Source organism: Cervus canadensis, chromosome 1 (assembly GCF_019320065.1).
Source record: "Cervus canadensis isolate Bull #8, Minnesota chromosome 1, ASM1932006v1, whole genome shotgun sequence".
NCBI classification, from domain to species: Eukaryota; Metazoa; Chordata; class Mammalia; order Artiodactyla; family Cervidae; genus Cervus; species Cervus canadensis.
Genome location: NC_057386.1, coordinates 62,543,181 through 62,570,736, shown reverse-complemented (window position 1 = coordinate 62,570,736; position 27,556 = coordinate 62,543,181). Strand labels below are relative to the sequence as shown.

The window sequence follows — 27,556 nt, the reverse complement described above, 5'->3', positions numbered from 1 at the left end:
ATCCTTGCCTCCTTTGTCAAAGATAAGGTGTCCATAAGTTCGTGGATTTATCTCTGGGCTTTCTATTCTGTTCCATTGATCTATATTTCTGTCTTTGTGCCAGTACCATACTGTCCTGATGACTGTGGCTTTGTAGTAGAGTCTGAAGTCAGGCAGGTTGATTCCTCCAGTTCCATTCTTCTTTCTCAAGATTGCTTTGGCTATTCGAGGTTTTTTATATTTCCATACAAATTGTGAAATTATTTGTTCTAGTTCTGTGAAAAATACCGTTGGTAGCTTGATAGGGATTGCATTGAATCTATAGACTGCTTTGGGTAGAATAGCCATTTTGACAATATTGATTCTTCCAATCCATGAACACGGTATGTTTCTCCATCTGTTTGTGTCCTCTTTGATTTCTTTCATCAGTGTTTTATAGTTTTCTATGTATAGGTCTTTTGTTTCTTTACGTAGATATACTCCTAAGTATTTTATTCTTTTTGTTGCAATGGTGAATGGTATTGTTTCCTTAATTTCTCTTTCTGTTTTTTCATTGTTAGTATATAGGAATGCAAGGGATTTCTGTGTGTTAATTTTATATCCTGCAACTTTACTATATTTGTTGATTAGCTCTAGTAATTTTCTGGTAGAGTCTTTAGGGTTTTCTATGTAGAGGATCATGTCATCTGCAAACAGCAAGAGTTTCACTTCTTTTCCTATCTGGATTCCTTTTACTTCTTTTTCTGCTCTGATTGCTGTGGCCAAAACTTCCAACACTATGTTGAATAGTAGTGGTGAGAGTGGGCACCCTTGTCTTGTTCCTGATTTCAGGGAAATGCTTTCAATTTTTCACCATTGAGGGTGATGCTTGCTGTGGGTTTGTCATATATAATAGCTTTTATTATTATGTTGAGGTATGTTCCTTCTATTTCCTGCTTTTTGAGAGTTTTAATCATAAATGAGTGTTGAATTTTGTCAAAGGCTTTCTCTGCATCTATTGAAGATAATCATATGGTTTTTATCTTTCAATTTGTTAATTTGTGGTGTATTTACACATTGATTGATTTGCGGATATTGAAGAATCCTTGCATTCCCCTAGGGAATAAAGCCCATTGGTCGTGGTGTATGATTTTTTTAATATGTTGCTGGATTCTGTTTGCTAGAATTTGTTAAGGATTTTTGCATCTATGTTCATCAGTGATATTGGCCTGTAGTTTTTCTTTTTTTTTTGTGGCATCTTTGTCTGGTTTGGGAATTAGGGTGATGGTGGCCTCATAGAATGAGTTTGGAAGTTTACCTCTCTGCAATTTCTGGAAGAGTTGAGTAAGGGTAGGTGTTAGCTCTTCTTTCTAAATTTTTGGTAGAATTCAGCTGTGAAGCCATCTGGTCCTGGGCTTTTTGTTGTCCTGGAAGATTTTTGATTAATCAAACACTTTCGATTTCCTATGCCTGATGGGTCTGTTAAGATCTCTATTTCTTCCTGGTTCAGTTTTGGAAAGTTATTCTTTTCTAAGAATTTGTCCATTTCATCCAAGTTGTCCATTTTATTGGCATAGAGCTGCTGGTAGTAGTCTCTTATGATCCTTTGGATTTCAGTGTTGTCTGTTGTGATCTCTCCATTTTCATTTCTAATTTTGTTAATTTGGTTCTTCTCTCTTTGTTTCTTAATGAGTCTTGCTAATGGTTTGTCAATTTTGTTTATTTTTTCAATAAACCAGCTTTTAGCTTTGTTGATTTTTGCTATGGTCTCTTTAGTTTCTATTGCATTTATTTCTGCCTTAATTTTTAAGATTTCTTTCCTTCTGCTAACCCTGGGGTTCTTCATTTCTTCCTTCTCTAATTGCTTTAGGTGTAGAATTAGGTTATTTATTTGGCTTTTTTCTTGTTTCTTGATGTAAGCCTGTAATGCTATGAACCTTCCCCTTAGCACTGCTTTTACAGTGTCCCATAGGTTTTGGGTTGTTGTGTTTTCATTTTCATTCATTTCTATACATATTTTGATTTCTTTTTTGATTTCTTCTATGATTTGTTGGTTATTCAGAAGCGTGTTATTTAGCCTCCAGGTGTTTGAATTTTTAACAATTTTTTCCCTGTAATTGAGATCTAATCTTACTGCACTGTGGTCAGAAAAGATGACTGGAATGATTTCAATTTTTTTGAATTTTCCAAGACTAGATTTATGGCCCAGGATGTGATCTATTCTGGAGAAGGTTCCGTGTGCACTTGAGAAAAAGGTGAAGTTGATTGTTTTGGGGTGAAATGTCCTATAGATATCAATTAGGTCTAGCTGGTCCATTTTGTCATTTAAGGTTTGTGTTTCCTTGTTAATTTTCTGTTTAGTTGATCTATCCATAGTTGTGAGTGGGGTATTAAAGTCTCCCACTATTATTGTGTTACTATTAATTTCCTCTTTCATACTCGTTAGCGTTTGCCGTACATATTGCGGTGCTCCACTAGTTGGGTGCATATATATTCAATAATTGTTATATCTCTCTTGGATGACCTTTGTCATATGTATGTCTTCTTTGTCTCTTTTCAACGCTTTTATTTGAAAGCTATTTTTATCTGATATGATAATTGCGACTCCTGCTTTCTTTTGGTCTCCGTTGCAATGAAATATTTTTCCAGCCCTTACACTTTTCAGTCTGTTAATGTGTCCCTCTTGGTTTTGAGGTGGGTCTCTTGTAGACAGCCATATATAGGGGTTCCTTGTTTTTGTATCCATTCAGCCCATCTTGTCTTTTTGGTTGGGGCATTCCAAACCCATTTACATTTAAGGTAATTATTGATTAGGTGTGGCCCCATTGCCATTTATTTTGTTGTTTTGGGTTCACGTTTATACAACCTTTCTGCATTTCCTGTCTAGAGAAGATCCTTTAGCATTTGTTGAAGAGCTGGTTTGGTGGTGCTGAATTCTCTCAGCTTTTGCTTATCTGTAAAGCTTTTGAGTTCTCCTTCATATCTGAATGACATCCTTGCTGGGTACAGTAATCTGGGTTGTAGGTTATTCTCTTTCATTACTTTCAGGACGTCCTGCCATTCCCTTCTGGCCTGGAGGGTTTCCATTGATAGATCAGCTGTTATCCTTATGGGAATCCCTTTGTGTGTTATTTGTTGTTTTTCCCTTGCTGCTTTTAATATTTGTTCTTTGCGTTTGATCTTTGTTAATTTGATTAATATGTGTCTTGGGGTGTTTCACCTTGGGTTTATCCTGTTTGGGACTCTCTGGGTTTCTTGGACTTGGGTGGCTATTTCCTTCCCCATTTTAGGGAAGTTTTCAGCTATTATCTCCTCGAGTATTTTCTCATGGCCTTTCTTTTTGTCTTCTTCTTCTGGGACTCCTATGATTCGAATGTTGGGGCGTTTCACATTGTCCCAGAGGTCCCTGAGGTTGTCCTCATTTCTTTTGATCCTTTTTTCTTTTTTCCTCTCTGCTTCATTTATTTCCACCATTTTATCTTCTACCTCACTTATCCTATCTTCTGCCTCTGTTATCCTACTCTTGGTTCCCTCCAAAGTGTTTTTGATCTCATTCATTGCATTGTTCATTTTTAATTGACTCTTTTTTATTTCTTCTAGGTCTTTATTAAACAATTCTTGTATCTTTTCAATCTTTGTTTCCAGGCTGTTTATCTGTAACTCCATTTTGTTTTCAAGATTTTGGATCATTTTTATTATCATTATTCTAAATTCTTTTTCAGGTAGATTCCCTATCTCCTCCTCTTTTGTTTGACTTGGTGGGCATTTTTCATGTTCCTTTACCTGTTGGGTATTTCTTTGCCTTTTCATCTTGTTTAGATTGCTGTGTCTGGAGTGGACTTTCTGTATTCTGGAGGTCTGTGGTTCCTTTTTATTGTGGAGGATTTACCCAGTGGGTGGGGTTGGACGTTTGGCTTGTCAAGGTTTCCTGGTTAGGGAAGCTTGCGTCAGTGTACTGGTGCGTGGAACTTGATTTCTTCTCTTTGGAGAGCAATGGAGTGCCCAGTAATGAGTTTTGAGTTGGGTCTATGTGTTAGGTGTCACCTTGGGTAGCCTGTATGTTGACATTCAGGGCTATGTTCCTGTGTTGCTGGAGAATTTGCGTGGTATGTCTTGCTCTAAAACTTATTGGCTCTTGGGTGGTGGTTGGTTTCAGTGTAGGTATGGAGGCTTTTGGACGGTCACTTATTACTTAAAGTTCCATGTAGTCAGGAGTTTTCTGGTGTTCTCAGGTTTTGGGCTTAAGTTTCCTGCCTCTGGATTTCAGTTTTATTCTTCCTGTAGTCTCAGGACTTCTCCAACTATACAGCACTGATAATTAAACTTCTAGGTTAATGGCGAAAAGATTCTCCCCCGTTAGGGACACCCAGAGAGGTTCACAGAGTTACATGAACAGGAGAAAAGGGAGGAGGGAGATAGAGATGAGTAGGAGGAGAAAAAGGGGGACTCAAGAGGAGAGAGACAGATCTACGCAGCTGTCTGTTCCCAGAGTGTTCTCGTATCTCAGACACCTACAAGGATTCACAGAATTGGATGGGGAAGAGAAGGGGAAAGGAGGAAATAGAGGTGTTCTGAGGTAGAAAACAGAGAGTCAAGATTGGGAGAGAATAATCTTCGGTTTAAAGATAGGGCTTCTCTTCTTTTTTTTTTTTGTAAGGTTATAGTGTATTGAAAATGAAAATTAAGGAGTAGTAGAGGAGTACTAGAGGACTTTAAAAGAAATAAGAGAAAAAGAAAAATAGAAAATAGAAGAGAAAAAGGAAAGAAAAAAAAAAAAAAAGAAGAAAAAAGAAAAAAAAAAAGAAAGAAAGAAAAAAAAATTTTTTTTTCCCCCTAATTAAAAAAATCGTAAAAATCTATGAAAATGAAAGTTAAGGAGTAATGGGGGAGTAATAGGGAATTTTAAAGGAAAATAAAAGAGAAAAAAGAAAAAAGAAAAAATATAAAAAGAAAAAAAAAATTTTTTTTTTCCTTACTTAGAAAAAAAAAAAAAAAAGTAAAAACATGTCTAGGAATTTCTCTGGAGCTGTTGCGGTCAGTGTGGGTTCGGCTCAGTTTCAGATAGCTCCTCGTTCCAGCTTGCACTTCTCGATATCTACAGGGCCCTTCCGGTGAAGTCGGTGTTTTCTACAGGGATTTTAACCTGTTGCACCAGTCCCTTCTGAAGCGGTTCCCTTTGTTTATTTGGCTTCTGTTTGCCGGTCTCTTCAGAGCCTCATCTCCGCCCTGACACAAGCGGGCGGAGGTGGACTCTTATTCAGGTAGCTAGTTCCCTTGCGCAGCTGGGAGGGGCTGACGCTGCGGGGATGGGCTGGCGCTGCGGGGAGGGGCTGGTCCTGCGGGGGTGGGCTGGTGCTGCCGGGAGGGGCTGACGCTGCTTTCTCCGTCTGCGCTGCTCAGGCTCCCGGCTGTTCTATGTGGAGCGCGGCCCGCGCTGCGCGAGGTTCCAGCCCTTGGGTGTTACACAAAAGCGCGGAAGGAAAAGCTGCACCTGCTCTCTGTGCCTTCCCCGTCAGAGCGGTCCAGGCAGCCAGGGGCTTGATGGGCGCGCGATCCCCAGGTGTGGCACACTCACTCCCTTCCGCGGACCCAGTCTCAGTTTCCGCTGGCGCCAGTCGGGTGCGCACGCCTTCCGCCCTCCGTGTCCCCAGCCCCAGTCCCCGCCCGCGCCGGTCGGGTGCCTGCGCCCTGTGTCTCACCGCGACCTTCCCCTCCCCCCTGCCTCCTGCCTCCGGCGGGGCTGGGCCGGTCCGCAGCCTGCGAGCTCTTCTCGGGACTTTCCCCGTCCCTTTGTTCATTTTCTTTTTTAAATGCATTAATTTTTTAATTGGGGGACAATTGCTTTACAGTACTGTGTTGGTTTCTGCCATGAATCAGCTATAGGTATACCTTTTCTTTTTTTTTTTTAATAATTGTAGGTTTCACATTTAGATCTTTAATCCATTTTGAGTTTACTGAGTTTTTGTGTATGATCATGTGTGAAACAGATCACCAGTCCAGGTTCGATGCATGAGGCAGGGTGCTCAGGGCTGGTGCACTGGGATGACCCTGAGGGATGGGATGAGGAGGGAGGTGGGAGGGGGGTTCAGGATGGGGAACACATGTACACCCATGGCTGATTCATATCAATGTATGGCAAAACCCACTACAATACTGTAAAGTAATTAGCCTCCAATTAAAATAAATTAATTAATTAAAAAATAATTGTAGGTTTCTATGACATGTGGACAATTCTAAATCTAGAAATGTAGGCATTTCCACACCAAGACTGACTGGGTAAGTTCATGCTTTTTACCACAAGATGGTGCTCGAAACCAGTGACCAAAAATAATACAAATGTTGCAGGGCTCCTTTCCACATACCTTGATGGACAATTCCTTCCCATCCAGGCACTGTGGGAAATATGGCCTGTTGTCATTGATGTCGGTAACTGAGATATGCACCAGTGTGGTGGCATTGCGCGGAGGGGAACCGTGGTCGCTCACGAGGATGGTCACCTGATGGTGTGCCCGCTGCTCGTGATCCAGGGCCACCCAGCTGATAAGTTCACCTGAGGAACGCAGAGCAGCATGAGAGAAGACGCCACTGACACCAGAATTTTGGCATTAAGAACCCCATCCAGACCAACGCCCAGAAAGGAAAATCAGATATAAAGCTCTCAGAGCACAATTCCAAAAGCACATTCTTTAGTAATCTAGCTCCACTGTTGAAAGAATTTTCTGAAGTTTCTTCTGTCATCTTCAATTTGTCATTCTTTGTATTTCAAATTATCTACTATGAACCATTTGAACTAAAGAATGTATAGAGTTATTACTATCTCAAAAAATATATGTATAGTGAGCATAATAACTTCCCAAATAACTTCATGCTTTATAAACCATACTTTGCATATTCTTGCTCAAAACTGTCTTCTAAGCTATCTCCCTAGTGTTTCATCCCACAGACTCAGGCATAAAATTGTAAATGCTTCCACATACTACCAAGAGCCATCTCCCACTGCAGAGTTCCACCAGGAATTAATTTCCTCACTATCTATGAAAATATCAATTTGTGAGAAAATAATCATGAAGAAACTATTACCTAACATTGCCATTTCTAAGATTTTATTTTTGCCCTCATCCTCCAAATGAAATGACAATGTTAAAAACAAAACAAAAAGTGAAATCAGGAACAAAAAAATTCATATTTGGATAAGTTGCTGAATTGGTGAAGCTAAAATGCAGTGTTTACATATCCCTTTACTATGTCAACTATATTTATAAAGTATTTACTTTTTGATTCTAACAAAAATGACAAAGACAACATCTGCATTTTTTTAAAGTTGCAAAATATAATTCTTCTCAGAACACCCTAAATGCTGAATGGCAGACTTTCACTTGATGAACCAACTCTGACTGACAAGCGGCAGCTGTCTGGAAAAGACTGGGAGGCTCAGCCAAGGATGGGCATGAGGGCGCCATGCAGGGCTCCAGGGCAGAGGGCCACTACCGAGGCTGCCTGGAGTCCTGGATGTGGAGAGCACACATGCAGGCCACACTCTGGAGGATGCCCTCAACCCCACATTGCCACACTGTCCCCAGCCCTGGTGAATAGGAAGTTTATGACTACGGAGCCTTCCAAGCCCCTTCATACACTTTAACTCTTCACCCCCCAGAGCAGGACATGGAGCATGGCAGGAATTCTCTCTTCTCGTCAAGGTAAGGACAGCCCTGAAATGAAGCTTCTTGCTTCTAGCCATGTAGCAATTTTAGGAGTGGACACCTGGTCTTCTGAATTTGGGCATTGGGCTGACTGTGCGAGAGAGAAGATCATGGGGGGACCAAACGTATATTTTATTTCCAAAACAATAAATTGCTGAGTGAAACAGAAGACCTAAGAGAACTATTCAGCACGTGGAAGTAAAGAGAAGCAGGACCACCTCAGCAGCAGTGCCGCTTGTGCCCTGTTGGGGGGTCCCGCTCAGGAGGGAATGGGATCTGAGATGCAGCTTGCCATGCAGCAGGCCTCGTGTCCTGGGGTAAGGCGCCATCTGCTGGAGGAAGGGGCACCTTTTCCTAACTCACACAGTGGGCACTTAGAAGGTAATTAGAATTGAATTCAAATTGGGTCCCACTAGTCCATGGGTCACAGACTGAGCAACTCACACACACACACATACATAGAGCAAAGGGCAACATGTACAAGGACCACAGCATGAATGGTGCCTCTTGGAAATGTACGAAGTGGTAACCTTCTCACTTCTTTTTAGCCCCATGACCTTGGGCATGTTATCTGAGCTATGTGGGTCTCAGTTTCTGCAGCTATATGGTTGCAGTATAAACACAGTTCATTTGTAGGCAAGAATTAAAGTCCTTGTAAATTTATATAAATTTTTAAATATAATAAAATTTGTATACTTAAGACTTGAAAAAAAAAACCTTAGTGTAAATATTTACCCATTCCCCATGGTTACTTGAAAAAAAATGAGAATGGGGAAATATATCAAATGAGTACTTTTGAAATCTTAACTAATGGATTATTTTCTAGTTCTTCATAGGTGACATTTATGTTTTATAACATATTATTTGAAAAATTTAAAGACATCTACAAGTGAAAAAATATAGTGGGGGAGATTAGACTTTACACAAGAGTTTATCCAGTCCAGTTCTCATTGTAGCTCTAATTCAAAACAAGAACCATGTATGGACAGACAGTATGTAGGTGTGAGGCAAGGGAAGTATGGACCATTCTAGGAAAAATTCTATTCAATTTTGACTTTAGTTTAAAATCACAATACTGTCATCAAGTAAAGTATTTACTAAAAACTGCAATTTAACTATATATTTGCGCTAGTGTTATAACTTAGATTTGGGTTTTGTCAATTCCAATTTTAAAGGAATAAGTGCAAGCTACAAAATGCTACCTGTATTAGGATTTATCTTGAAGAACTTTCCATCGGACAAAAGGAAATACGACAGCTGTCCATTCTTTCCGGAGTCTCTGTCAATTGCTGTGATTTTGCCTATTACCCCTTGGGGAACAGGACTCTCCTGGACTTTCAAAAACAATACATCATGCGAGAAGGTAGGGGAATTGTCATTCTCATCCAGGACATGAACAGTTACTGAAGTGCTCACATTTTGTGACAATTTGTCCTCTGGGATCCAGGCAAACACTCTAAAATTATACATTTGTGTGGATTCATAGTCAAGCTGTCGCCGCAAATAAATCCAACCTGTGAAAGGATGGACGCCAAACGCAGCGGAATCAGTGCTGGGCTCCAACCAGTACACGAGCTGCGGGGGAGCCCCCTGCGGGCCCAGTGGCCAGGCCCGGATGCGCAGGACTGCGGTCATTGGCGAGAGCGCCTCACTCACTTCCACTTGATAGACCAAATGCTCAAACGTCAAAGAAGGGCTTCGCTCCTGTGGCGCGATAATGACTGTCAGCGCCATCAGGGACGCCCGGGGAGGAGCGCCGAGGTCCTGGGCCAGCAGGGTCAGCGTGCACTCCCGGGGCCGAGCGCCGGGCAGGCTGCGGCTGAGGTACACCACGCCGAGACCTGCGTCCACCGAGAAGACGCTCGGGCTCTGGCGCGCGATGGCATAGCGCACGCGCCCGTTCTGCCCGCTGTCTCTGTCTTCCGCGCGCGCGCGGTACAAGGCGGTGCCGGGCAGCGTGCTCCGAGACACTGTGACTTCATCAGACGCTCTGGGAAACACCGGGGCGTGGTCATTGACGTCGACGACGGTGATGTTGACCTCGGTGCTGCCGCAGGCGGGGGAGCTGCCGAGCTGTGCCTGGACGGTGAGCACAGCCACCGGCTGCGCCTCGTGATCCAGAGGCTTCTGCGTTCGAATGGTGCCCAGCCACGGGTGAATGGAGAACGTGCCGTCCAGGTTGCCAGAGGAGATCCGATAAAAAACTGGCTCTGAGGAATCTGAAAAGAAAAAGAAAAAAAGAAATGACGAAATTCAAAGAGAAGGCAATCTCTTTCGGCTAAAAGAATGTACCTACTAGAAACGCTAAGAACTGAAAACGCTAACGTGTATCACATACGTGGAGAATACTGCGCAATGTCTCACGTCTTCATCGGCTCTCCAAAGCCTGTTGCAAGTGAACACATGGTTTCTCAAGTATTAGTAGACAAAAGTACTGTCCCACGGGTTGCACCACCTTCCTTCCCTCTTCTTGAATTAAGTAAAAGAGAAAGATATTCAGAAAATAACGTGGACGCCTATATATGAGGAAGCAAAGTCAAGTATTTCTTACTCCAAGGGATACTCCCCACCCAGGAATCTAACCCAGGTCTCTTGTATGGAGGAAGACTCCTACATTGCAGACGGATTCTTTACCAATCGAGCCACTAGGGAAGCCCCTTCTCTATAATAGCTATTGACAAAAGGTGAATACCATCCCCAAAAGTTAAGGAAAGAAGAGGAGATGGATTAGGTTTACGGTTAGGGAGCAGGATGGGCTTCCCTGGTGCCTCAGACAGTAAAGAATCCATCTACAATGCGGGAGACCTGGGTTCAATTCCTGAGTCAGGAAGATCCCCTGGAGAAGGGAATGGAAATCCACTCCAGTATTCTTACCTGGAAAATTCCATGGACAGAGGAGCCTGGTGGGCTACAGTCCAAGGGGTCTCAAAGAGTCAGACAGGACTGAACGACTAACACTTTCACTTTCACTAGGGAGCAGGATAAAATCCTTGAACAAGTAATTCACTTCTAGGAATTCTTCTTGCAGAGAAACCTCTACAAGTCATATAAAGATATTTGCTTAAGTGTTATTTGGACTAGCAAAAATAACTGTAAATCATTCAAATTGATAGAAAAAAGAAAATGTTTAAATAAAACATACTTTATACTTATAAGTTGAAATACTAGGCAACTTTTTAAAATGAGATGGAATGATGTCCAGTTACTTGGAAAACCGTCCATAATACACAAACTGGGGAAGTAGGGGGATGAGGGGAAGGTTGTTGTAGAACAGCAAATACAGTTGGATGTGTTTTCATAAAATTTTTTGAAGTCTGTGTGTCTGTGAAATGAGCAGTGGGTTAAAAGTACCCATTACTTTTGTGATTTAAAAAAGTAGGATAAAAATAATGTTGAAAGAACAAAGAGCAAGCCATAGGCTGTATGGTCTCAATTCTTTCATGGAGAAAAGGAAAGATTTATTCAACACTGCATTGTTGTGTCCGATTCTCTGCTACTCCATGGACTGCACCATACCAGGCTTCCCTGTCCTTCACCATCTCTCGGAGTTTGCTCAAACTCATGTCCATTGAGTCAGTGATGTCATTCAGCTTATCCTCTGTTGTCCACTTCTCCTGCCTTCAGTCTTTCCCAGCATCAGGGTCTTTTCCAATGAGTTTGCTCTTCACACCAGGTGGCCAAAGTATTGGAACTTCAGATACAAATCAGTCCTTCCAATGAATATTCAGGATTGATTTCCTTTAGGATTGACTGGTTTGATCTCCTTGTGGTCCAAGGGATTCACAAGGCCCTTCTCCAACACCACAGATCAAAAGCACCAATTCTTTGGTGATTAGCATTCTTTATGGTCTAACTCTCACATCCACATATGACTACTAGAAAAGCCATAGCTTTGACTATACAGATCTTTGTCGGAAAAGTAATGTCTCTGCTTTCTAATATGCTGTCTAGGGCTGTAGCAAGGGGCTTTTAATTTCAGGGCTGTAGTCACCATTCACAGTGATTTTGGAGCCCAAGAAAATAAAATCTGTCACTGTTTCCATTGTTTCCCCATCTATTTGCCATGACATGATGGGACCAGATGCCATGATCTTCGTTTTTTGAATGTTTAGTTTTAAATCAGCTTTTTCACTCTCCTCTTTCACCTTTACGGAGAGGCTCTTTAGTTCCTCTCTGCTTTCTGCCAAGGGTGGTATCAACTGCATATCTGAGCTTATTAAATTTCCCCCAGCAATCTTGATTCCAGCTTATGCTTTAACCATCCCAGCATTTCGCATGATGTACTCTGCATAGAAGTTAAATAAGCAGGGTGACAATATACAGTTTTGACATACTCCTTTTCCAATTTTGAACCAGTCTATTGTCCCATGTCTGGTTCTAACTGTTGCTTCTAGACCTGCATACAGATTTCTCAGGGGGCAGGTAAGATGTCATTTTTCTATCTGTTTAAGAATTTTCCAGTTTGTTGTGATCCATACAGTCAAGATTTTAGTGTAGTCAATGTAGAAGTAGTAGATGTTTTTCTGGAATTCTCTTGCTTTTTCTATGATCCCACAATATTGGCAACTTGATCACTGGTTCCTCTGCCTTTTCTAAATCCAGCTTGTACATGTGGAAATTCTCAGTTCATGTACTGTTGAAACCTAGCTTGGAGGATTTCGAGCATTACCTTGCTAGCATGTGAAATGAGTGCAATTGTGCAGTAGTTTGAACATTCTTTGGTATTGCCTTTCTTTGAGATTGGAATGAAAACTAACATTTTTTCCAGTCCTGTGGCCACTGCTGAGTTTCCCAATTTGCTGGCATATTGTGTGCAGCACTTTCATAGCACCATCTTTTAGGATTTGAAATAGCTCAACTGGAATTCTGTCACCTCCACTGTCTTTGTTCGTAGTGATGTTTCCTAAGGCCCACTTGACTTCGCATTCCAGGATGTCTGGCTTTAGGTGAGTGATCACACCATTGTGGTTATCTGGGTCATTAAGATCTTTTTGAATAGTTGTTCTGTGTATTCTTGCCACCTCTTCTTAGTAGCTTCTGCTTCTGTTAGATCCATACCATTTCTGTCCTTTATTGAGCCCATCTTTGCATGAAAGTTTCCCTTGGTATCCCTAATTTTCTTGAAGAGATCTCTAGTCTTTCCCATTTTATTGTTTTTCTCTATTTCTCTGCATTGTTCACTTAGGCTTTCTTATCTTTCTTTGCTATTCTTTGGACTCTACATTCAGATGGGTATACCTTTCCTTTCCTCCTTTCCCTTTCACTTCACTTCTTTTCTCAGCTATTTGTAAGGCCTCCTCAGACAACCATTTTGTCTTTTTGCATTTCTTTTTCTTGAGGATGGTATTGGTCACTGTCTCCTGTACAGTGTTACAAACCTCCATCCATAGTTCTTCAGGCATTCTGTCTATCAGATCTAATCCCTTGAATCTATTTGTCCCTTCCACTGTATAATCATAAGTTCATACCTGATTTAGGTATGATTTAGGTCACACCTGAATAGCCTAGTTGTTTTCCCTAATTTCTTCAATTTAAGTCTGGATTTTGCAATAAGGAGCTCATGATCTGAGCTACAGTCAGCTTCTGGTCTTGTTTTAACTGCCTGTATAGAACTTCTCCAGATTCAGTTCCAAAGAATATAATCAATCTGATTTCAGTACTGACCATCTGGTGATATCCATGTGTACAAGTCATTTCTTGTGTTATTGAAAGAAGGGGTTTGCTATGATCAGAAAATGTTCCAATAATGGATTTCAATGTAGCATAAGACTTAAGTACTTACTCAAGGACTCTTTAGCTTTCACTGTTCCCACAGGACTGTCTTCAGGCACATCTTCATAAACAGAGAAAGTGTACTTAGGCCTTTCAAATTCAGCAGGTGCCAGAGTCGTCTGGAGAATGTGTATGGTGACTTCAGCATTAGTGACAGATGTGAGCCCACCACCATCTCGAGCACAGACCATCAGCAAAAGTGTGGTGGATTCCAAATGACTAACAGTTGATGCTAAGTAAATAATCCCTGATAGGAGAAAGAGAGAATTAAAAGGCAGATAACATGCAATAAATATGTACGAGCAATGTTAACACCTGATCTGCTAATGCTACTGTGATGGTTGCTACTTGAGCGGGCCACGGTGTGCTCAGTATTCGTTGAAACATTATGCTGTATATTTCTATGAGGGTATTTTTGGGTGTGACTGAGTCAAGCAGATTGGCCTCCCTGCTGTGCATGGGCCTTATCCAGTCATATGAAGGTCTGACTAGAACAAAAGGGCTGGTCCCCCCCAAATAGAGGCGATCCCTCTTGCCTAACTACCTTCAGCTCAGCACAGTGGCTATTTTCCTTTCCTTTCGAACTGAATTGAGACATCTTGGCTCTTCCTGAGTCTAGAGGCTGCCAGCCTACAGCCTTGAACTACACCATGGGTTCTGTGGGTCTTGAGTTTATCAACTCACCTGCAGATCTGGGGGCCTGTTAATCTCTGTAATCTCTATAATCACAGGCCCAATTCCTTCAATAAATTCCTTCAATAAATATATATATATATATATATGCATATATATACATATATATATATATGCACACACACATATACACATCTTCATATTTATATATGTCCTATTGGCTCCATTTCTCTGGAGAACCCTAATACATCCACTTTCCAATCAAAGAACTTGAGAATATTTGCAAAATGATGGTCCAGATTCCACCAAGTAAGCAATATTTCCGCGGGCTTAAACTTTAACTCATCTTGGAAATATATCAGTTAAGCAGGAAAAAACATAAACTGTTGCCTTTATCAGCAGCCTGGGAGGAGGGCCAAGCAGAGTACATCTCACAACCCAGTGTAGTCTAGGCTAATGCCAGGTTGTTGGGTAATTACCATCTGCCCAGGCACCAGACCTTAAAGCCACAGATGAAGCTGAAGTCTTATCTTCTGGGGTATCTGCCATAGCAAGACCAGAGGGCAGCTCTTTTTCAGGGAACTCCATTTTCTTTGTTAGTGAGAGAATAAAATATTAATGGCTGTGGGTAAGAAACCTTCAAGAAACATTAAAACTGTTAGGTAGGAAGTTAGGCATGAGCAATAAGGGGTTGCCTGGCTGAAAGGGATGCAAGCTTATCTCTCAAACCCATCTCAGACATACCCAAGAGCGCTCACAGATATGTTACAAAATTAACCACAGAGACTTTTCTAACTCCTGCACATATGCCCTAGACACACAGTGAATACAAACTTACCACAGGGGCTTTTCCAAGTAACCATAGGCAACTAGGGGCCCATTAAGAGTTCACAAATATTCTACATCTGATTGTAACAATAGACTGAATTATGGGAAGATAGAAACAACACAGCCTGCTGTTACATAACTTGCAATTGTCAATTGGCTTTGAGTGTATGTCCATTTGCATTCCCTTTCATTGACTGGTAGTGGGTACAAGCCCTATTTTGCACAAAGCATAACCAAAACGAGGACATATGGTGTATAAAAAAGGGGTAGCTAGCGGAGAAGGCAATGGCACCCCACTCCAGTACTCTTGCCTGGAAAATCCCATGGACGGAGGAGCCTGGTGGGCTGCAGTCCATGGGGTCGCGAAGAGTCAGACATGACTGAGCGACTTCACTTTCACTTTTCACTTTTATGCATTGGAGAAGGAAATGGCAACCCCCTCCAGTGTTATTGCCTGGAGAATACCAGGGATGGGGTCGCACAGAGTCAGACACGACTGAAGTGACTTAGCAGTAGCAGGGAAAAAGAAGACTCCTTTGAGGTTGGCCTGCTCCCATATCTTGAGAATGTCTGTCTAATGAAAGGTCTATCTGCTTGAGGTGAACTGAACTATAACTTGTCTGTTGTTTTAAACTCTTTAGACTGTCATTCCAAATCTTTGTTGCAATGAGGCAAGAATCAAGGAAGAAAAATAAACCAACCTGACAGAAGCATGAGGATAATTTAGGCTTATACACAGAGTGCTTGTGAGAAAAGAAGATGTAAATGGTTAGGTTGAGGAGAGATCCAGTAATGCTGAGAAAACCAATCATTTTTTATTGCCAATACCATCTATTGGTGTGTTAGTGTGCAAAGACAAAATGAGGTCTAGCATAACCAGTTTAAGAAATGAAAATATTAGTTGTATTTAACAAAAAGAGAAACACACACATAAAATGTTAGATGCATTTACATATAAATAAATGTGGCTGAACCGTATGGAGTCTATCACAACACAACTGGCTTTAAGCATTGATTAGATGAAGGCCTGACTACTGCAATTTTGCCAGTTTATGAGAAGCTGGCAAAAATATCAGAAATGTTTGTTTTCCAGGCATTAAAAAAACTGACACCCATTCAACTTCTTTCTTTTTTTTAAGTCAAATCTGCCCTATCATAACTCCAATTTCTCTTTCCGATGTTCGTTAGAGATTTAGTGAATTTGTCTTGTTCCTCCTTGGCAAACACATCATCAATAACCAAAGCTAAATATCCCATCAGACCTGTGCCAGGCACAGCATCTCCATTTTCTTATCTGACATGAGTGGATGTCATTTCACTTGCAGTTCCTTTCACCTGAACATTCTCCACATTGATCTGGGAACACCAGGTTCCAGATGCAATCTGACGATAACAAAGAAGAGCAGAAGCATTTTTTACTGGAATACTTATAAAATAGGAATGCAACCAAGTATTAGCACACCCACATGTGCAGTCATGTTAAAACTGGGGTTCATACTGATTTGCTGGTCCACAAAAACACTCAATATTTCTGTTATTGATTAGCTTCAAACTTACTTTCTTAGAAAAGTCTATGCTTGATTAAACTAGAACACTTTCTAACACCATACACAAAAATAAACTCAAAATGGATTAAAGATCTAAATGTAAGACCAGAAACTATAAAACTCCTAGAGGAGAACATAGGCAAAACACTCTCCGACATAAATCACAGCAAGATCCTCTATGACCCACCTCCCAGAATATTGGAAATAAAAGCAAAACTAAACAAATGGGATCTAATGAAACTTAAAAGCTTCTGCACTACAAAGGAAACTATAAGTAAGGTGAAAAGACAGCCGTCAGATTGGGAGAAAATAATAGCAAATGAAGCAACAGACAAAGGATTAATCTCAAAAATATACAAGCAACTCCTGCAGCTCAATTCCAGAAAAATAAATGACCCAATCAAAAAATGGGCCAGAGAACTAAACAGACATTTCTCCAAAGAAGACATACAGATGGCTAACAAACACATGAAAAGGTGCTCAACATCACTCATTATTAGAGAAATGCAAATCAAAACCACAATGAGGTACCATTACACACCAGTCAGGATGGCTGCTATCCAAAAGTCTACAAGCAATAAATGCTGGAGAGGGTGTGGAGAAAAGGGAACCCTCTTACACTGTTGGTGGGAATGCAAACTAGTACAGCCACTATGGAAAACAGTGTGGAGATTCCTTAAAAAACTGGAAATAGAACTGCCATATGACCCAGCAATCCCACTTCTGGGCATACACACTGAGGAAACCAGATCTGAAAGAGACACGTGCACCCCAATGTTCATCGCAGCACTGTTTATAATAGCCAGGACATGGAAGCAACCTAGATGCCCATCAGCAGATGAATGGATAAGGAAGCTGTGGTACATATACACCATGGAATTTTACTCAGCCGTCAAAAATAATTCATTTGAACCAGTCCTAATGAGATGGATGAAACTGGAGCCCCTTATACAGAGTGAAGTAAGCCAGAAAGATAAAGAACATTACAGCATACTAACACATATATATGGAATTTAGAAAGATGGTAACGATAACCCTATATGCAAAACAGAAAAAGAGACACAGAAATACAGAACAGACTTTCGAACTCTGTGGGAGAAGGTGAGGGTGGGATGTTTCAAAAGAACAGCATGTATACTATCTATGGTGAAACAGATCACCAGCCCAGGTGGGATGCATGAGACAAGTGCTCCGGCCTGGTGCACTGGGAAGACCCAGAGGAATCGGGTGGAGAGGGAGATGGGAGGGGGGATCGGGATGGGGAATAAGTGTAAATCTATGGCTGATTCATATCAATGTATGACAAAACCCACTGAAATGTTGTGAAGTAATTAGCCTCCAACTAATAAAAAAATTAAAAAGCAAAAAAAAATAAATAAATAAATAAAAAAAATAAAAAAAAATAAAACTCAATAATGCAAAAGTATCTGTCTACAGAAGAAAATGAAAAATCTCTCTAACCCAATTATCCCCCATTCTCTGGGTATATAGTCTTCTGGAATTAACTCAATTTTAATTATCGGACATGTAAAGGCTTTTATTTTCCACACAGGTGGTGTCATTTCCATTATGACAATGAAAAGATTAATGCCTGCCTCAAATAGACCACAGGCTGGTCTACCTGCTTTTAGATTCCTTCCACATTATTTTTCATGTTTGTATTAGAACAGTCTTCCTAAATCCAAATCTTGACTTATCAGTGCTTCTCCCAGTTTTCAGGGAAAGTTTAAATGCCTTACTGTGATAAGCATGCTGCTCAATTAGTACTTTTCCATCTCTGTGGAGCGGCTCCGTCTCACCGCTCTCACTGTACAGGGCCTTGTGCTTGGCACAGAGAACTATATCTAATTTCCAGAATAGATCTTCTTCTTTTCTATTTGGATTGCTGCATCCCCTCCCTGGAATAACTTTTCTGGCAGTGATTTCTACTCACATTTTAAAGCCCAGCTGTAGGTTCGAGTGGCACAGGGATCTTCTACCTCCCACCCTGCTTCAGAGACCGCTCCTCCAGGACCCCGCAGTGGCCTGAGTACATGTGTCCATAACACACGTGCCACAGTGTACTTAACTCTTCTTTAATTGGAGGATAATTTCTCTATAATGCTGCATTGGTTTCTGCCATACAACTGTCATAACTATATATTAATATATATCCCTTCCCTCTTGAGCCTCCCTCTATGCAACCCCATCCCACCCCTCTAGGCTATCACGGAGCACAGGCTGGGCTCCCTGTGCTATAGAGCTGCTTCGCATCAGCTATCTGCTTTACACATGGGAGTGTATATAACTACCTCACACTTCAGCTAATGGTGTTTGCCTTTCTTATCATTCATTCGCTTATTCATTATTTACTCATGGTTTAAAAATCAAAAGACAACATTTTGAAAATACATAAAAAACAATTTAATATACATAATAATGCAGAGATCTATAACTAAGATGAAAAGATACAAATAAACCAAAAGTTAAGGTGAATAAGGGCAGATAATTCTTATAAGAAAGAATAAAGCATAAATAAATATGATAATGCTCAAACTCATTAAAAATAACAGAAATACAAAATTTAAAACAACTGCCTCCTATTTTCACCTCTAATGTTGGCTAAAACTTTTAGGTAATATTTTGCCAGATTAATAAAGGATGTGGTATCAACATACACTGTCCAAAAGACACTTTGGCAATATTTATCTAACAGTAAATTGTTCTTATTCAAAACCTAGAAATCTACCCTGTACTTACATAAGGGCTCTGAAATAGGAAGTCCTTTACAATATTGCAAATGACTTTAATATCCATCAAGAAAATAATAAATGTTTAAGTCTATTGTAGTATATTAACACAATATAGTAAGAATACTCCATAACACCCAAAATGAATAAAGGAAAGATACATGTTTTCATTTAAGAAGATTTTACATGCTACTGTAGTTGCTTAGTTGCTTAGTCATGTCCAGCTCTTTTGTGCCCCATGAACTGTAGCCCACCAGGCTCCTCTGTCCATGGCAGTTTCCAGGCAAGAATACTGGAGTGGGTTGCCATTTCCTTCTCCATTACATTGTATATTTTATATAAAAAATGAGTTGTAAAAATGAATCTATATATAATTCAGTATGTTTAAAAAAAATTTAGTACTAAAACATTTAAACAGTGTATAAGTATACAGTGTATTTCTACTGTAAAAAATTCAGGAAGTGTTAAATGAGAATGTTAGATTACAGAATAATATGTAAACTATAATCATAAACACTAACATGTATATTTTGCATGCACACACACATGCAAAGAAATATGCACACTGGAAAATATGGAAAGATCTGAACAACTATAAAGAGAGCCCTTCTATATGGGTTGAGATTATAGGACAACTCACTTTATACTTCTTACGTTACTATAGCTTTAAAGAGCATATGTGCTGTGGACTGAATCGTATCCATCTTCAATATGTTGAAGGTCTAACCCCCAGCATAGCCGTATTTGGAGCAAAGATGTAATTAAGGTTAAATGAGGTCATCAGGGTGGATTCCTGATACTACAGGATTAGTGTCCTTACAGGAGAAGATGCCAGAGAGCTCTCTCTCTCTCTCCATCGTGTGAGACAACAAGAGCTAAATCAGCCAGGAACTTGATCTCAGACTCCCAACCTCTAGAACTGTGAGAAATTAACATCTGTTGTTCAAAACAGCCAGTCTGTGGTGTTTTGTGACAGTAGCCCAAGCTAGGGCTTCCCTGGTGGTACAGACAGTAAAGAATCTGCCTGCAATGCAGGAGACCGGGTTTGATCCCTGGGTCAGGAAGAGCCCCTGGAGGAAATGGCAACCCATTCCAGGATTCCTGCCTGGAAAATTCCATGGACGGAGGAGCCTGGTGGGCTACAGTCCCTGGAGTCACAAAGAGTCAGACACGACTGAGTGACTAACACTGACTGAGCCCAAGCTAAGGCAATTAAGTTTGTAAGTAGAAATTTTATATATGTGTGTATATATAAGATAGTCATAAAAATATGTGTTTATTACAAAACATTATACTACCTCTGTTTAGAGCTTGTATACTTGCATACATAATGAAGCTCTACATTGGACATTAAAACATGCATTTTAAAATACCTGTGATAAAGTTTTTTCAAAAAATAAGATTCTTATTCTGTAAAAAGCTTCAAGGATGTACAAGAATGGAAACATCAGAACTAGCAAATGAAGATGTTTAGGAGAGCTGTATTCAATTAAATGAATCCCTGAGGTTGAAATAAACATGCCCTGTAGAAATTACCTATATAAAAGTGTTTGAACATGTGATTCCCAGATATAAACAAAAATAATGCCCAAATTACTAGCAAAATGTGTCCCAACAACATATGGTAAATTGGGAAATGTAATAAAATAAATATCTGTACTATATTCACTCTGCTAGTTGAAAACATTACCTCCAGTGAGAGTAATCTAGTGTTCAATGGGCCTCATCCCCAAATTCCAAAACTGGTATTTTAAATTGAGATAATTTGATAATGAGATTAGAAGTCTCAATGGTTTGACAGTGGGAACCCAAAAGAACACACAAGTTATCTCTGGTTTTTATTAGTTTATGCTTGTGCCACACAGAACGTTATTCCATGTGGCAAAATTAATTTTCTTGTTTTTTAACAAAATTTCACTGATAAATGTCCATCTCATTTGTTATATTACAGATTCTCAACAAATTTGAAGGAAAGGAAAAGAGGAGAGAAAAGAGACACTGTGGCAAATACAGACAGCTGCACAATTATAACTTTGTCAAGAAGCTTCACACTTAAGAAATATGCACTCACTGGTCAACAGCTAAACGCATGAAGTGACCTAGTTAGACCTGGCAGCTAAGGCACTGCACGATGTCAGCTCTCACAGCGAGGGCTTGGCTTGCACCCCGCTAAGTCGCTTCAGTCATGTCCAACGCTTTGCACCCTGTGGACTGTCTATGGGGTTCTCAGGGAAGAAAACGAGTGGGCTGCCATCTCCTACTCCAGGGGATCTTCCCGACTGGGTATCAAACCCACATCTCTTACATCTGCCGCACTGGCAGGCAGGCGCCTCATATTCCACAGCCATTCACAGAAATGGACTCGCTGCTGGGCAGTGGCAGGAGACTCACTTCCCAAAGGGAAGGGCCTTGTTGAGAAAACATTTTTCAAGCCTTTTAAAACAAATAACACTGTAAAAGAGCCTGACCCTACAAGGTAAATATTTCTAGTTTTAGTTTTTCAAAAGGTTCTTAAAAGAAGATGTCCATTATCTTACACCTTCAGGTCTCATTTCACAGACATCTCAGAAGTATGACCTTTGCTCTAGGGTGTCTGCATTAAGATAGTTTACATTCACATATACACATACACTTATATATGTGTGTATACATAGATACATACATATCTATATATACTTACACATACTTGTGTGTATATATATAAAATATATAAATATTAATCTACTCAAAATTCCTCTGCAATGATGGGATGGTCAGTTTTACATGAATAGGAAATCTTTTCATCAATACCAAGTGCCAAGTACTGTCTCCATACTATCACAAATTGCACTGACTTCTGTGAATGCCCACAGATTAGTCACCTAAATCTATCATGGATTTACCCTCCTCATCTCTAAATTAGGATGATGATAATCACCCAGCAATCTCAGACACAGTTAGTTACTCTCTGAAAATGTCCAATTCTTGTATTAACTGTTTTCAAAAGCCCCAAATTTTAGGATTTCTAAGATTTTTCAAAAACTTTCATTAAACAAAAGCATGATACTCTATTAAGAACAACTACTCGAAAGACAGCACAGCTGATAAATACACTTGTCTGAACGTGCATGACTCTGCTGACTGAGACAGAACAGTCTGACAGAGACCTGAGGACTGCTGGGTCACGTATTAGTAGATGTGCATGCTCACCTCTTCATGTCTTCTTCTGTGTGTTTAAATATAAGACGGGTGCTTGTGTCAGTCAGGAACCAATCAGGGAAGCAGAAACCACACTGAGAATGTTAGAGACGATACAATTAAAAGAACCAATGACACCTGTGTGAAGTGAAAGTGTTGGTCATTCCGTCGTGTCCGACTGTTTGCAACCCCGCGGATGGTAGCCTGCCAGGCTCCTCTCTCCATGGAATTCTCCAGGCAACAATACTGGGGTGCATTGCCATTCCCTTCTCCAGGGGATGTTCCCCTGGATCCAGGGATCGGACCTGGGTCTCTTGCATTGCAGGCAGATTCTTTACCGTCTGAGCCACCAGGCAAGGCTGACCACACATGTATGAGAAGCTGAAGCCGTAAGAAGGGGAGAATGAGCAGCACTGCATGAAGCAGTGGGCTTTTCCGGGGTTGCAAGGGCAGAGACGAAGAGCTCTGGGGTGGTGCTGCTTGGATGGCACCCAGTGCCCAGGGCACCTCCTTGCAGCTGATATTCAAGTGCCTGAGAGAGCGACTCACAGCTGGTGTTCAAAACTTCAAGGGCAAGGCCAGCAGGCACTTAGATTGCCTTTGAGACATCACAGTGAGGGTAGTACTCACCACCCCAGGGGACACTGCAAGGTCAGTGCAACTGATGGGCGCTTCTGAAGGGAACGCATTCTCATATATGGGAAAAGGGGACACCGATAATTATATACATAAGTGACATTTTTTAATAAAGAGAGACAAAGATAAAATCTTACAGCAGCAGCAAGAGAAGAAAGACTGAGAACCCATAATGGAATAATTCTATGACTTCTCAATGGCAATGACAGAGGTCAAAGGATAAAGCAATATTGTGAAAGTTATGGAGGAAAACAACTGCCTATCCAAAATTTTCTATTCAAATAAGCTGTTTTAAAGTATGAATACTGGATCAGTCAGAATTCTTCAGAGAAACAAAAACAGTGGAAATGATAGAGAGAGAGACAGTGATGGGGGAGAGAAGACAGGGAATGAGGGGAAGAAGGAATAGAGGTCGAGAGACTAGAGAGATTTAAGGAACTGGTTTATGTGGGAATTGGCAAATCTGGAATTCAGGGCTGGCCAGCAGGTTAGAAATTCTTGCAGGAGTCGATGTCACAGTCTTGAGTTGGAACACAGCCTAAAGGTACAATTCCTTCTTCCTGGGGGTACATCAGTCTTCTCTTTGAAGGCCTTCAACTGATAAGATGAGGCCCACTCATATTAGGGAACATTCTTTGCTTTACCCAAATATTAATGAGTTAAGTGTTAATCACATCTTAAAAACTCCTTCACAGCAACATCTAGACTGGTGTTTGATCAAAAACTAGGTACCATAGCCTAGTCAAGTTGACACATAAAATTAATAATTATCACAAGCATAAAATAAGACCAAGACAGATAGATAATTTACCTCTTACAAATCATCACTAAAAGAACTACTAAAGGGAACACTGTTTTGATACTAAATACACTGACCACCTCCTCCCTGAAAGCAAGTACTGCAAGAAATATAAAAACACATCAAATATATCCTTTAAAATACAACAAAAAATTGGCAATAAAAACAGTAAAATATGAAGTGAGGCACCTAGAGTGACTACAGCATGAATTCAGCTTTGGCCTTCAGAGTATTTACCAAATTCCAGTGTCCTTGAACTTTTATTTTAATGACTTTGTGGAACTCAGGAGGCAGAAGACAAGACCAGGGCCTTTGGGGATGACAGCAGGTTGGAGAGGTAGTGTTTCACAGGAGTTCCTCCAGTAAACTTAGATCCACAAATCTTTCCATGTAAGAGGGAGCTAGAAATAAACCCCTGCCTGCCAAGTGAAAATTAGCGACTTGAAACCTGGTGCTCTAAACAGAGGAGTAAAAATGTCCTTTGAGAATTCATAAACATAAGCCAACCTTAACAGTAGTTTTTAGCCTGAATTCACAATAAAGGATGATGTAAAAATTTTCAAGTCAAGAATATAGTTGAAAACAATATAGATTTATCCTTCCCTAGGGTGCTTAGCTTCTTGAGAAACCTGTAAACAGGTCAGGAAGCAACAGTTAGAACTGGACATGGAACAACAGACTGGTTCCAAATAGGAAAAGGAATATGTCAAGGCTGTATACTGTCATCCTGCTTATTTAACTTCTATGCAGAGTATATCATGAGAAATGCTGGGCTGGAGGTAGCACAAGCCGGAATCAAGATTGCCGGGAGAAATATCAGTAACCTCAGATATGCAGATGACACCATCCTTATGGCAGAAAGTGAAGAAGAACTAAGGAGCCTCTTGATGAAAGTGAAAGAAGAGGGCGAAAACGTTGGCTTAAAGCTCAACATTCAGAAAACTAAGATCATGGCATCTGGTCCCATCACTTCATGGCAAATAGATAGGGAAACAGTGGAAACAGTGGCTGACTTTATTTTTCTGGGCTCCAAAATCACTGCAGATGGTGATTGCAGCCATGAAATTAAAAGGTACTTGCTTCTTGGAAGGAAGGTTATGACCAACCTAGATAGCATATTTAAAAGCAGAGACATTACTTTGCCAACAAAGGTCCGTCTAGTCAAGCCTATGGTTTTTCCAGTGGTCATGTATGGATGTGAGAGTTGGACTATAAAGAAAGCTTGAGCGCCGAAGAATTGATGCTTTTGAACTGTGGTGCTGGAGAAGACTCTTGAGAGTCCCTAGGACTGCAAGGAGATCCAACCAGTCCATCCTAAATGAGATCAGTCCTGGATGTTCATTGGAAGGACTGATGCTGAAGCTGAAACTCCAACACTTTGGCCACCTCATGCGAAGAGCTGACTCAGTTGAAAAGACCCTGATGCTGGGAAAGACTGAGGGCAGGAGGAGAAGGGGACGACAGAGGATGAGATGGCTGGATGGTATCACCGACTCGATGGACATGAGTTTGAGTAAACTCCGGGAGTTGGTGATGGACAGGGAGGCCTGGCGTGCTGCGATTCATGGGGTCGCAAACAGTCGGACACGGCTGAGCGACTGGACTGCACTGAAGTGCACTGAACTGAAGGTTCTTAGGCAAGGGAAACACAGATGCTTTTCAGAGGAACCCAACTTCATCCCTGGGGTTAAAAGAATTCTCTCAGATAAAGATTCAAGCCACAATAGAAAATCACACAACACATGAGGAAATATGTTAATATGAGTGAGACTCATTACTAAGCAGATTTGGACTGGGAAAGACTTCAAAATGGACAAAATGCTCTAGTTATGAGAGAGAAATTACCCAACCATATGCTGTTTATAAGAAACACAACTGAAACAAAAAGATACAGGCAGGATGTGAGTGAAAGATAGATGACTACATGTTGCCTCCACCTTCATGCCCCTTGCCTTTTACAGTCTATCTGATCCAGGCCAGCCCCTTGCTCTTGGACCAGAACCCCTAGCTCTGGTTATGCTATAATCTTATTTTTGCCTTTCCTAACAATTTCGGGGATTTGATCCACAGTCCTTCCTACTGCTTAGAGTTCTAAGCATTTCTCTGGCTTCATACTAGGTTCTTCTTGTAGTCTCTGAAAGATCTCAAAGGGTGTCCTGGGCCACCTGCATCAAAATCATCTAGATTACTTGTTAAAAAAAAAAAAGATTTTCAGGCTCTTACCTAGATATCCTGATGTCTATAAAGATTATTAAAATTAAAAGATGCTTGCTCCTTGCTAGGAAAGCTATAACAAAGCTAGACAGCATATTAAAAAGTAAAGTGATTACTTTGCTGACAAAAATCCATAGTCAAAGTTATGGTTTTTCCAGTAGTCATGTACAGATGTGAGAGTTGGACCATAAAGAAGGCTGAGTGCTAAAGAATTGATGCTTTCAAATTGTGGTGCTAAAGAAAACTCTTGAGGGTCCCTTGGACAGCAAAGAGACCAAACCAGTCAATCCTAAAGGAAATCAACCCTGAATATTCATTGAAGGACTGATGCTGAAGCTGAAGCTCCAATACTATGGCCACCTGATGAGAAGAGCTGACTCACTGGAAAAGACTGAGACACCGGAAAATATTGAAGGCAAAAGGAGAAGAGGGCGGCAGAGGATTAGACGGTTAGATAGTATCACCAACTCAATGGACATGAATCAGAGCAAGCTCAGGGAGATGGTGAGGGACAGGGAAGCCTGGCTGCCACAGTCCATGGGCTTGCAGAGACATGACTCAGTGACTGAAAAACAGCAAAAAAGAAATATTATAGAAGTGAGAAAGGATGCGGGAATTGAATTTCTAAAGATCTCTACCAGTAGTTCTCATGTGTTCTAAAGTTTGAAGGCCACAGCTATCTATTATTTCCATCAAAATATTCATATGTTTCATGACTTCAAGAGTTACTTTGCTGTAGTATCTCCCCATGTCCTCTCACCTGAATTAAGTTCTATACCTCCTTCTAGGTGGCACTTCCCCTGGGGTATTTGTCAATTTGACATCAGTTGGACTATCTATCATTCAGTTAAAACTAAAGAATTGTATATGACTCTTTCATTAATAAATCAAATTAATCACCATCTCTATCATTTTCCTCTTAAAATATTCTCAGATTAGTTCCTTTCTATTTTTATTACTATCTCCTCAGTACAAATTTTATTACACTATCCCTGGATAACAATAGTAGCATGCTATTATTACATATATATTACATATGTAAATATTACATATTTACATATTATATAATATTACATATTACATAATTATTACATATTATTACATATTTTCTGTTAATTAATATATATATTCCCTGTTCAAATTATCTGGTCCTTAATCCAACCAGCACACTATTTCCAGGGAAATTTTTCTTAAATATCATCATGATACACTGATGCTCAAAACCCTCATCTTGTGTATTTCCTATATTCAAACTTCTTTGTCATGATTTAAAATTCCTTCATTAAACCACACCCACTCAGTGTAGCCCTGGATCATCATGAAGCCCATCTCTCCACCTCAGACACCACCATCTCGTGTTGTCATAAATATATGTAACAAGTATGATAGCAAAGCACAGTTCATGGGATGCAACCATAGAGTGCTTTTATTCTTTTCTGTTTTAATTCATTTTGTATGGCTAACTATCCTTCTCCTGACCCAATGTGAAAATTCAGGAAGCTCCTGCCACCTCCACAATCACTAGCAGCCAATTAAAATTCTTTTTGTTACATTAAGTCACAG

At 40.5% G+C, this 27,556-nt stretch overlaps 1 protein-coding gene across 2 annotated transcripts in view; it reads right to left on the bottom strand.

Annotated features, from left to right (window-relative positions):
- Window positions 1–27,556, bottom strand: part of DCHS2 (dachsous cadherin-related 2) — a 325,512-nt gene that overhangs the window by 135,241 nt on the left and 162,715 nt on the right. For both annotated transcript variants that reach the window (XM_043484112.1, XM_043484120.1), the window contains 3 exons: window positions 13,441–13,677; window positions 8,861–9,877; window positions 6,321–6,508 (listed from right to left, as the gene is read on the bottom strand). In XM_043484112.1, the coding sequence (XP_043340047.1) occupies window positions 6,321–6,508; window positions 8,861–9,877; window positions 13,441–13,677 (1,442 nt within the window). The remainder of the gene's footprint in view (window positions 1–6,320; window positions 6,509–8,860; window positions 9,878–13,440; window positions 13,678–27,556) is intronic.